We start from the raw sequence: 12897 nt of genomic DNA, 5'->3' as shown, positions 1-12897 counted from the left end.
TTTTAGTCTTTATAGGTATATGTTTGAGTAAAATGAACATTGTTCTTTTATTCCAAGAATTACTGACAACATGTCTCTGAAATACAGTGTATCTAGAAGGGGGCCCTAAAACTCAGCCTTGTTGTATCCCACAGTAGAAGGATACACAAGCCAAGAGTTTAACAGGGAAAATTCACTCTGCCAAGTTGGACCTGAACCAATCCAGGACTCTGTCACTTCAATCGGGCGTTTTGTGACCAGGAGCAGGACGGCCGTCTCCCTTGATCTTCATGTTTTTGAACTTTTTCTTGAACTTGAAGGGGCACATCAGAGACTCCTCAGCTGGTGTGAGGAACCACGCATTAACTTCACCAGTGAAAGAGTTGTGGTCCTCTGTCATCTGGGCCTATAGGGATGTGTGGTGTGTGTTTTCTAAAAGCAGGGTGTGTGTATACATGCAAGAAGTAATGTTTTAAGTTGATTTATCACTCCCACTGGGAGCCCTGACTCTGATCTGCAGTGCTATTACTCAGATCAGCAGGCCGAGACAAACAACAAATCTGCTGCTACATATAGACCTCCCCTAGGACCCGAACTGGCTGTATTTGTGTTGTGCTGAGTGGCTGAGATGGACATGATGCTAATTAGGTTCTTGTGGGTGGCGGTGCGTGTCTGTCAGCAGGCCAGAACGTAAGTCATTGGGTCTCAGAGATGAAGGGAAAGAAGAAAGTGGAGAAGATGGAGATAGAGGAGGGAGGAAGGCTGCACTGGGTTAAAATGGTCATGGACCACCGGTGACCATGGCAATGACCTCTGGCTAATTGTAGCTACTGATAGACATGGTGCTCAGAAGTCCAAAACCTCCCATTTCACTAATCTGACACACCAGGAGCTGCAGAGGATGTGTCTGTGTGTTTTAGCCTGTGGACTCATCGTTCTCGATACGCCTTTAGCACAATTTTTTTATTTTATCACAGATCAAATCTTAAAGCCTTCTGTGCATTGTGAATTATTCTTCAGTTTTTGGCTTTGAAGTCACTAATCTCCATCACCATCTCTGTTTTCATATTGTAGGAAAGGCGTCCAAAAAAAGCAGCTGGCCCAGCTCAGGGACATCTCATGCTTGGGGTTTGTTGATATATGTTCAACCATTCCTCCAAGCGTGCTCCACAGCAGCAGGGTGGGAACTCTTAATGGAAATAGTTAACCAACGCTGAGAGTGACGTGATGCTGCCGAAGAGTCTGGACTGGGACCATACTGTGTTTTTTTTTTTTTAAATTTATTTTTTATCTTAGTACTTTAGTCTGTTGCTTTCATTTAATGACTCTATGCAGTGTGTTGTCAGTCATATCTGCTAAACTCAGAATAGTTCATACCCCTGGCAGATTAAGATTTGTTGAGATTTTAAAATTTACCCTGTATGTTTTCTTTGACTGGAAAGCGATACGAACATCTGCAGAAACAAATCTGTTGAAGTAGCTTAAGATTAGAGTGAAGACAAGAAGAACTTACAACCTAAAAGACTTAGATTTCATCACCAAGCAAAGCCTGTCAAAACACCAGTAATAAAATCTGGTTGGCAATTAAAATAATGTGTTAATCGCTGTAATGGCAATAAAAAAATGTCCAGTGATTATGGAGAATTATATAAACTGGGTTCAACATATAATTTTTAAATAAAAAGATAAATGTTTTTTTGTGTAATCTCTTGTAACTTTTATTTAATTTTTTAATTTTTTTTTTTTTTTACATATTTGTTAAAATTGTCATCCCGTTGTGACAGTATGATATGAGACAGATAAACTGTAAAAAGATCGAGCTCCACTGCTTCCTCCTTGTGTTCCTATTGTAATCTGAAGAAACACACCACAGCCAATCAGAGCCAGAAGGAAGGTCTTAGCGCTGCCAATCAATCTTGTGTACATGCTCTTCAATGTGCTACTGGTAGAGAAACAGCTTACCATTACAAGAAAACTATTTATCAACCATCATCGGTGGCCATACTAACTAGCCTTAGCCTTCACAACAGGTTCTGCTAGCTGCAGCGTAGCAGACTAGCATGATTGACAGCAATAAGACCCTCCTCCTGGCTCTAGTTAGCACTAGGAGAGGGATTTCTGGTGTTCCCTCCTAAACATGTTGTCCCAAATCTCAAATAAGTGGACAGATGTTGACAGCTATCTGTGTGTAAGAGATATTAAGGATTCTTTGAACTGATTTTAAAAAGTTATTATCCATGTTAGGATCTTTTCCACATGTTGCACATACTGATTAGAAATCAGCACTTTCCCCAGTGCTAAGGCATATCCTTTTACATTCATACCATAAATTGGAGCGTAATTTAGTGAAATGGTTGTGTTTTGCCCTGAAGAAGACCTCTAGCCTGTGATTATACGTGTACTTCCATACATATGCTTAGTAGGAACATGTTGTCCTCTGTGATCTGTCTTTTTTGTATACTCTGACTCTTCTCCCCCCTGGAGCAAACACAGACCAAAGAAAACCAACTTCATAAACATTTACGGTGCATTTTTAGTAAATATTTGTCGCTGAACTTCAGAATTAGCTCATAAATTAACCTGATTCTGTAGGTTTGAGTCTGAATCAATCTGTAATTTTAGGGTTGCATTTGGGAATATGACACTTTTGAAATTGTGCTTCAGACGCTTGTTTATTTTTGCCAAATCACGTCTAATTAGATGTAAGCTGTATCCTAACTTTCAAAGCTCCTTCCCTTCCTGCCGTTATTTGTTTCTCTTCTGTTTTGCTGTCTTCTCACGCGCTGCTTTGTGTCTGATTGACTGAAAGCTCCTCCTCTCACGGCGTTAAATCATGCGAGCTCTCCAACATTTTTTTTTGCTTAAAGTGCCAAAAGTGGTGTTTGTTTTGCTTTTATTAAAGTGTCATCCGGCTACACTGAAGCACAAACGGACTTAAAAGATTAAAGACACAATAACGTAAACCAGATTTGGACAAATATGCGGCACATGCATTTTACAAAATACTTCAGATATTCCGTTTTCATGAGAGCAAGGAATATATTTTCTGGCTTGTTTGCGAAAAATTACCACATGAAAAATAAAGCAACTTTGTTATTCTACACCATGTAATATGCACCAGATTTTTCTCCAGTTAAAAAGTGTGCAAAGCCCCATTTATGTCCACAAACTTCACTATTCTTCTATTCCATTTTCGTGGTGGACCAACACAAAGTCATAAATAAATGTACAGATCTTCCTGTTAAGTCACTTCCCTGCTCTTTCTGAAGAAAGGCATCGCCACAGCTTCTCAGTGGGGATGATGTGTTTAAGGAGATGTGCTGTATTAGTTTTGAAACTCTGGACATTTCCCATGTGTATGTGAAAGCTTAACATTGGTCCCATCTAACCAGAGCACCTTTACTCTGTCCCCACATGGCTTGTGGCAAACTGCAAACAGGACTTTATTTACCTTTCTTCCATGAAGGTCAGATTTTTGGACTGCATGTAGACAGAGCCTCCCACCTGAGCGGTGGATCTCTGCAGCTCCTCTAGAGTTAGCATGGCTTGCCTAATCATTTCCCTGCTGTGTTTAAACTGAGATTATCATACACACAGCTGGTCATATTTTGGTAAGTAGGTGATTTCCAATGGTGATTGGTTCTTATATTCAGCTCTGGAAATAAATGAAGACTCCACTGCACTGAACCCCGTTGTAAACCTCATGGTTATTCCACCAAATATTGATTTCTGAACTCTTTCTGAGTTAAAATATTAGTATTGTGGTTTCTAAATGAATATGAACTTGTTTTCTTTGCATTATTTGAGGTTTGAAAGCGCTGCATCTTTTCTATTATTTTGACCATTTCTCATTTTCTGCAAATAAATACAAAACTTTTACTTGGAATTTCTGAGACATGTTGTCAGTAGTTCATAGAATAAAATAACAAAGTTCATTTTACTCAAACGTTTACCTATAAGGAGTAAAATTAGAGACATTTCAAGTAGTCTCTTAATTTTTTCCAGAGCTGTATTGAATTTGTTTTCATTGAAATAATAACAGCTAAGGGTAGCAACAACATTTTGATGGAGTTCACCTACATAGTGATAAATTAGCACATAGTGGTGCAAAATTAAATAAACAAAAATAACTTTGTGATTTAATACGTAATATTCAGGGGCAGTAGTTCAAAAGTGGCTGAGTACTTTTTCACAATCAGGAGAATACATTCAGCTGTGTACATGTATGTTTGGTAAAAATGTTGAAAATTAAATCAAATTCAATACATTTGTGGCTATGATGTTAAACAATCTGCCAATAACGTAAGCGTTGGAATATTTTTGTTTTTGAAAACACAACAGGTTTAGATATTTTTAAATCAGGCAGGTTTTTTTTTGTTTACCAATAAAATGGTTTCTAATTGAATTATATTAGTTTGAAACATCCTGAGTTCCTGAGACTTTGAGTGAAGCCCTTAAGGCTCTTAGATAAGCTGTCAGTCTTCTCATCTCCACCCATTTTACTCTCCTCCCCTTCGCTGCCTGTTCTGCGTTTCAAAAAGCCAGTTACTGTAAATCTCCCCGCATCTCTATCTTCACACAGAGTAAACAAGTTGGCTCACATCTGGTTCAGACCAAAGCCGAGAGGAGTTCCCAGCCCGCAAACACGCACATCTACATGTACACACTCATAACGCCGCCTCAGAAGTGGCTTCTCTCCTGGGTGCACTTATCTGGGCTCCAAATTGCTGGAGCTTTCTGGGCTTCAAACGGGATTAAACAGCAAAGAAAAGGAAAAAAAAAACAAAAAAAAACACACAAGCTAATTTGTATCTTGTAAAAATTCTTTCCGCTGAGCCAACAGATATATTTCATTCATTTGCTGTAAAATAAAAATGACGAGGACTCGTGTATCTGATGATGTTCGGACTCTCTTGTCCCAAAGAGAGTCTTTGCTGCAGCTGCTGCCAGAATATTGTTTGTTTCTGGCGGAAAGTGGATCATTCCTCCTGATCGGCGTGACGACGACAATGGACAAGAAAGCAGCTGTGAGAGTTAGAAAGCATAATTCAGAAACAAAGTGGCATACATGTGTATTCAATACTTTACAGATCTATGTTTCACTGCAGTCAGTTTTGTCATGTTTATTTTTAGTTTGTATTAATCATCCCAGCGTTCATTATTATTATTATTATTACAGAGCTTCTTGTTGGCTCCCTGATTCCAAAATGTTCTACTTTCTACCTAATCCTGATCCCAGTAATCATCTCCCCTGTCTCCTTTGTTTCAGTCACTCCTTAATCTTCCTTAATCCTTGCAGAAGCAAAGCACCCCACACCATGCTGCCACCACCAACGTGTCCCATCATGAGGATAGAATGAAATAAGCAGTTTTCCACCACACAAAGTCTTTTCTAGCCCATTTAACCTGAACTCCTTCTTTAACATGTCTGTTGTTTTTTTCTTACTTGTCTTGTGGCAAGCTGTCTGTTGTCATGGTGACAGATTCCCCTGTCACCTTGACAACAGGTCTGTCTGCTTCTTTGACTTATTCTCTCATTTCCCAACTTTGAAGTTTGGGTCCATGCCTGTATTTTGGTAGTTTTGCAGCTGTGACAAACTTTTCACATTTTTAGATGCTGAATTGAACCGAGCTCCATAATGTAACACTACTTTAAACTTTTCCACAACTTTACCCTTCACCTTCATGACGCTTTTTGTTCGCTACTGTTTTCTAACAAAACTCTCAGGCTTTCACAATACTCCACTTACTAATTTTATTTAGATGTATCATATTAAAGGGAGCTGAATGCCAATGCACTCTGCACTTTTCAGATTTCTATTTGTAAAACAAAAAAGAAAAAAAATAGATGGGATTCCAATTAAACTGTCCTTTTTGTCAAAAGTTTGATAGTTTTACTATTTTCTCACTATTTTCTTCATTCAATAAAAGCATCAATGAATACCAATAAATTTGAAATTACTGTTAACCTCTCTAGTTAAGGGATACAAATCACACTTCTTCACTTGACTGGTGTCCGAAAGAAACACATTACAAACGGAAAGGCATTTGTGTTTGTAGGACTATGATTGCTGCAACACACAGTAATACAGTTACTAAATAAAAATAAAAAAAAGTTATCATGTGTATCGTCATAACGATAGTACCACAAATTATCGTGATAAAACTTAACCTTTAAAATCCATATCGCCCACCCCTAAGTCCAAGAGGTATGAATACTTTTGCAAGGCGTTGCGTGGTCACTCTGTCAAGACGCAGTTTGAGTGAGTGTGTGGAAGTGGGAGAGAGAGTGCAGGGAGAGTTGTGTAATCTGTCCAAGCGTCAGTTTTATAATAAGGATCCGCAAAAAGTTGTAGATTGAACTGGATCAGCACAGAAAGAAAGAGAGACAGAGAAATAGAGAGAGAGAGAGAGAGAGAGAGAGAGAGAGAGAGAGAGAGAGAGAGAGAGAGAGAGAGAGAGAGAGCTCAACCCTTCCCACTCGGTAGAAATCACGGGGAGTGACTGTGACAGAGGGAAGGGGACAGAAAGTCTGAGAGCAGAAGAAACCCTGACTGGAACTTCATCACATGTCCTCCAGGACCGAACCGGACCTTTAATCTGGACACCCAGTCGTAACCTGTGGGTCAGAAGAGAGACCGCTGGAGTATGCAGTTCGGTTCCCTGTTCAGGTAAAACTTGGACTTCTCCAGCTGCTGCTGCTGCTGCTCTCTCCGACACATGTTTGCATCCTTTAAAGCTGATCGCGGTGAAGGTGTTTTCAAAACTTTTATATTCTGGCTTTTGGTTTTACGCACGACGTCTACGTGTTGCGCACAGGGCGCAGAGTCGCGTTGGTCTTTACCCACAGGCGCGTACTTTTCAGGCAGGAGCTCCCTGTTTCTCCTCAGGGCGGATTTTTTATTTCCTGAGGTTTCCCCGTGATGTAAATCTCTCTCTCTCTCTCTCTCTCTCTCTCTCTCTCTCTCTCTCTCTCTCTCTCTCTCTCTCTCTCTCTCTCTCTCTCTCTCTCTCTCTGTCTCTCTCTCTGCTCGGGGTTTATTCTACAATGTGCCACTGTAGCGGCCGTGCGGGGAAACGTGGAGCCCGGTAGGGGGTCGTTACTTCGGCCTGAGCGGCTCTGTTGTGTGGCTGCCGGGCTCAGTGCGGGACCTCTGTGTGAGTTTTTTTTTTCCGGGGGTAATTGTGTGGTGTGGGGAAGTTTCCAGAGACCGCGGCGGTGCACCACAGTGGGAAGAAAGGACCGATTACTTTGCCTACATGTGGCTTGCGGACTGCTGATTGCGGCCATGGTTCGGCTCTCCCTCGCTTGGTGAGCGCTGCAGAGTCTATCTAAACCCAGTTGTTTGGGGTTCAGTTTCTGACTACCGTCCAGTTCCTCTGCCTGCACTGCACTTGTCTCGATGTTTTGGAGCTTGTTAAATCATTATAGGTTGCCTTCTAACTGAAACAAGTGCATGTATGTGAAATTATCCTACTTTTATAGCAAAATTAAAAGCCGTAAAGCTGTTTTTGTCACTCATACCCTGATATTTGAGCCCATATGAAGTTGCAGTGCCTTGCAAAAGTATTCATAACTCCAGTAGAAATGTAGCAGCTCTGCAGAGGCATCGCTGGTAAAGTTATAGAGAAATCAGGGTTTGTTTAAGAAACAATATTCCGAGCTTTGAACAGCTGATGTAATCAAAATTCCCATTGTGAGACAAGGTGGTGGCAGTATCATACTGTGAAGATGTTTTTCTTCAGCAGGTAAGGGTGGCTGAGTTACAAATGGAGCTATAAATCCTGGACGGAGTAAAACCTGTGAGAGGCTGAAAAAGACTGTAGACTGGGGCAACGTAAAGCTGCAATGGGAATGCTTAGAACATTATTCAAGTAGTAGAGTGGCCCAGTCAAAGCCCAGACATAAATCTAATTGAGAATCTGGGGCAAGACTTGCTCAAATGATGTCTGTGTCTAATGATGCAAAAATTAGAAGCATAACATTCAAGTGTAAACATACCCAGACATGGCCTTCCACCTAAACTGACGGGCTGGTAAGGAGAGAATTAATCAGAGAAGTAGAGATCCGCAACTCCGTCCTGGAGGAGCTGCAGAGATCCACAGCTCAGGTGGGAGAGTCTGTTAGTAAAGCAATGATCAGTCCCTCCAGAAAGTTATGTGATCACAACTATAAATGCAATTTTCCCCTCATCATTCACAAGTTTTGCACGGACTTCCAGTTTTCACCAGTCATCGCAGCTTTTCTGCAAATTTGACGAAACGTTGTAACATTTTCTGTATTTCTTTCTTTTCTGACTAATCACTGCAGCCCAGTTAAATCTTGACCAGTTGCCTTAATTCAGCTTCCTGTTTCACATTTTTGTTGATTTGCAAAAGCCGTTTTGAGATATTCTGCACAATTTGTGTGTTTTTCTTCTGCGCTTTGACGTCTCCTCATCTCCTTTATTTATATTATGGGTGCTATTTCAAGGAGGTATTTAAAAGTGTTATTTGCACTTTAGATATTAACTGTTTAAATCCTCATTTCAGGGCGTTTCTGTGCAGCTATGTAAAAAATGTTTTGCAATACCATCTTATTGCAAAAATAAACCAGAAACATTTATAAACCACATGTTTATAAATGCTGCAAAATCTGTAATTTTAGGCCGCAGCAATCACAAGTCCAATTTGCAATTTGCCACGAACCTTTTGAACCTAAATGCAAACTCTTGTGTTTACATGGTGAAGCATGGTGATGGTGGCATCATGGTGCGGAGTGTGCTTTCCTTCGGCAGGAACAGGGAAGCTTGTTTGAGTTTCTTCCATGTCACTAATACGATCTACTTCATGCTGATCTGTCACAAGGGATGAGGATACTTTTGCAAGGCGCTGTAACCCTCCAGAAAGATTAAAAACCTTACTGCTCAAGATGAATTTTACAGACTGATTGCACCACTGAGCTATGAGTGTGGTTGCTGAGAGTGTGTGTGTATGTGTGCGTGTGTGTTTGTTCAACCACATCCTCAGGGTGTGTGCAGTCCGTGGGAGAGGCATTCCAAAGAAAAACTTGCTTGCTGTTTAAACTCCGTTTGTTTGTTAACGCCTCCTTGGATTTCCCAGATTGATGTCGGGATGTTTGCCCGTGATCTTCCAGAGGGGGAAAAAGAAACTCTTGTCCACCTCTCTCCCAGCCCGCTCGCCACCTGGAGAGGGAAACAAAGTGGCATAATTGGTTTCCACAGTAAACACAGGTCACTGGAACATGCGATAGGGCGTTCAATCTACACAAACGTGCTGAGGGGGGAATAAAGAAAGCTTCTGTGGGCTTCACCGTGATTTCACGTTTATGTCATGGAACGACTCTGGGCCTCATGAAGGTCCTTATTCAGCCTGCTGTTGTTTTAAATCCTGTGCATGTCTGCCTCGCCTCTCACCCTCTCTTTCTCCCCCAGGCTCTGCGTGCTGTGGGGCTTTGTGGTGGTCACGGCCTCACTGACCATCAGTTCTGCCAAGAGGAAGGTGAGTCATTAGATCATCCAGTCGGGTCAGCAAAAAGAAGAAGAAAAAAAAAAAGCTTTGTCACAACAGTGGGGTGAAAAAGGGTCAGGAGTCAAAGGACAGGTTCAGACTTTTCCAGTGGGCTTAAAGTATAATTCCAAAAACACTGAGAAAACAAGAGTATAATATTAAAAAATGTAACCAAAAAGGTTTCATTTGCAGTAATCTAGCGCCTTTAAATGCACGTCTTTATAGGTTATGGTGACTTTAGGAGGATATTGTGACACACAGAGAGAGTTTCAAGGTAAAATGAACATTTAAAGTAATTTGAGCTGTTAGGGAAGCAATGGAAACTGTAAAACATGATTGTAACTGGATTTGGGGAGCATGCAAACTCCAGCCTGCCTTGTTTTGAGTCGAAGTGACCATCCTGTTCATTCGTAAGTTTATTATGCATAAATGACTTCCTTCTCCATACCCAGCTTTATTCCTTCATAATAATAATCATTTGAAAATCTAAGTAGCACTTTCAGTGCTTCACAAAATAATTTTTACCCCTTCAATGTTTCTGTTACTTTAAATCCACAATCCAAAGCATTTTTTATTGGAATTTTTTTATGTGCAGAAAGCAGAAAGCCGTGCATAATTGAGAGTGAAAAGAAACAGGCACATTGTGTCTTTTTCTCTGCAATTAAAAGTGTTGTGTTGATTTGCAAATAAGGTCAATAGGCCTTCACCAGAGCCTAAAAACGTTGTTCTTTCTTCTTTGGAAAACATCTCAAGCTGACTGGACGGAGAGCACCAGTGATTTTCAAGTCTTGCCAAATTAGAGCTGGGTCTTTACTTTGACTGGACCATAAATACGCTTTGGTCTAAACCGAAGCGTATCTCTGTCTGCCCGTACATCCAAGGGTGTTGTCCCGCTGGAAGGAGAAACAAAAGTTTCAGTTTTGGTTTCATTTGAACAGAGCGCCTTCTTCCATAAATTTACTGCAAACAAGACTGATCCATGTGGATTAGATGATTTGTTAATGGATTGAGCAGTGCTCTAGACTCTTTAGTTGCTCCGACCATTAGTTGTGCTGCTTTTCATGTATGTGTATCAAAATAAAAGTCAATGCCACACTTTTTTAGATTTTTATTTGGAAAGAAAATGTAAAAACCAAATCTCATTTTTTGTCTACTTCATAATCATACAACGTTGTTTCGGTCTGTCATGATAAAGTTTGTGGTTGTAATATAACAGATATTGTGAAAGTTCAAAAAGTTTTAACACTTTTGTAACGTATATATTTTAGTTGTTTTATTTAGTTTTTCTTTGTGACAAGCTGAGTAAATGAAAATATTAATTTAAAGAGTTGCCGTTTGCTTCCTCGTAATCGATGGTGCATAAATCAGCTGAACTGAAACAAATTGAATTAAATTTCCTCATATTAAAGCAGCGTTTGTACACATTGGATAGACAGAATAAATTTTTTTTAGCTTACTTATCCCATTTAAGGTCACTTTAAAGGTTTTTCACCAATATCTGCACATATTTCTAGTTTCAACTTTGCTTAGTCTCCCTCCACCAGATCCCTGCACACCTGCAGCCGCATCTGTAAAGTTAAAATTACATTTTCTCAACCGAGAAGAAGAAAGTCGGCAGGTTTTTAATGCACCAGAGTCCATCAGGTCTGCCTGTACAGTGAGGCAGGAGTTCAACCAGTAGCTCCAGGGGTCAGCGGTGGCTGCTGCAGGGGTCACTGCTCGCGGCTCATTAATACTTCCAGTTATGTGGCAGCTGTGTGTTTGATGGCACTCATTAACGGCAGAGCAGCACACAGCAAGCCCACCTCCATCACCCTTTCTCCTTGCTTTTCTCCCAGCCTCCCACCGTTTCCACCTCAGACGGGCGACAGAAACTCTTATTAATGTGGTGGGAAGGAAATTTTTGGCCCTTACACCTGTCCCCCACTCACCCGCCCGCAAACGTTTAAGCGCCGCATGTTTACCTGCATGTTTCCACCCGCATACACGTTCACGTTTAAGCACTTGTAAATAAAAGGCGGGGAGAAGCGGGGCGCAGATTTACGTCTTGGTGCCTGCTGCTCAATGGCAACTTTTGTTCGGCTCACGTGTTTGCCTCGCTGCCAACCAGGGCCAGCAGCTCGGTTATGAAATGAGAGGAGAAACATTTATCTACAGCCACAGAGGAGCACATGAAAGCCACCAGCTGGCTCGCACATACAGGCACTCACACTTACATGTACACAAACACAGCTCCGGGTCGGCCGTGGTGCTGCTGGTCCTGCTGTGGGTGACTTTAGTGAACACAAACTGCTGTGGATTTATCCGACGGCTCTTAAACTGCTGCTGGCAGGTGGCTGAGACGCTTTTAAGCCCAAGTGATGAAGAGTTCAGGATTTACAGTTTGGACTCAGAGGGAGGAAAATCTTGGGACTGTGGATCATCGGTAAACTTTGAAGAGGGTTTTTTTTGCATCTGCTTTTAGGGATTGTGGATTATTTCCTCTTAAATAGTGCCAAAGTACTTTCATTTTTAGTACTTTTTAAGGTTGAATTTAAGGCTGCCGTCTGCTGAAAAGCAAGGCACTTTGAAAATGAGGTTTTCTCCTATGTAATTCTAACCTCTACCGATACTCTGTTTTATAACCTTTTTAAAAAGAGCAGCTGGTTTTAAATTGTTTCTTTAGTCGTGTTGTTGTTGTTGTTGTTGTACTACATGTGAAAAACCTCAAATTAAATTTACTCATTGAGCACAATTAACAAGGGTTGATGAACCAATGGAAAAACCAACAAAAAGCAAAATTAAACAATTAAGAACATTGCTGAAAAAACAAAAATGTGGTTAAATTAATGTATGAGTAACGGGTTTGAACTACAAAAAAGGTTTTATGTGTAATATTTGAATATAAATTCATACCACACTCTTCAGATTTTCGATGAACAATAAAAAAATAAATGCATTATTTTACCTTTTGCAGTCATTTGACATTTTATTTAGGCTTTTTGCTTAAAAAAATCCTGGTAAAATATGTTGAACCTTCTTTTTAAGTTCCTTTTATGTTTAAGTTGCACCATAAGAAGACGTGAATAAGTTCAAATACTTATCTTGACATCACACTTTTGTGAACTTTGTAATTGACAGCCGTCTTGGCAGGCAGTTGCTATGGAGTTGTTATGACAACAACAGAGTTACAAGCTTAGAACTAGCTCTTGCCTCGTTGCTAAGCTATAAACAATTGACAGTACAACTACTACTGGATTACAATTTTTGAGTAGTTTACAAATTTCTGTGTAGTACTAAGATAAATATCAGTGATATTTACTGAAGTACTTCCTGCCGAACTCGCAAAATTGGCTTAACTAATGTAGCTTTTATCTGCAAGCTAAGATGGACGTTCAGTGTATGTTACTTACTCTGCCAGTTACCAGA

General features: G+C 40.4%; 1 protein-coding gene across 2 annotated transcripts in view; it reads left to right on the top strand.

The window, feature by feature from the left end:
• The first annotated feature begins 6244 nt into the window (after positions 1–6244).
• adamtsl4 (ADAMTS-like 4) overlaps positions 6245–12897 on the top strand; it is a 47927-nt gene continuing 41274 nt past the window's right edge. Inside the window, exons 1-2 of one of the 2 annotated variants that reach the window (XM_008432736.3) lie at positions 6245–6650; positions 9414–9480. In XM_008432736.3, coding sequence (XP_008430958.1) covers positions 6628–6650; positions 9414–9480 — 90 coding nt within the window. In that variant the 5' untranslated portion in view covers positions 6245–6627. Of the gene's footprint in view, positions 6651–7020; positions 7292–9413; positions 9481–12897 lie in introns of those variants that run through there. The other variant, XM_081597163.1, reaches the window with a different exon arrangement.

The sequence above is a fragment of the Poecilia reticulata genome, chromosome 16, assembly GCF_904066995.2.
Source record: "Poecilia reticulata chromosome 16, P_reticulata-male-v2, whole genome shotgun sequence".
Lineage (NCBI taxonomy): Eukaryota > Metazoa > Chordata > Actinopteri > Cyprinodontiformes > Poeciliidae > Poecilia > Poecilia reticulata.
This window is presented reverse-complemented; position numbering and strand designations above follow the sequence as displayed.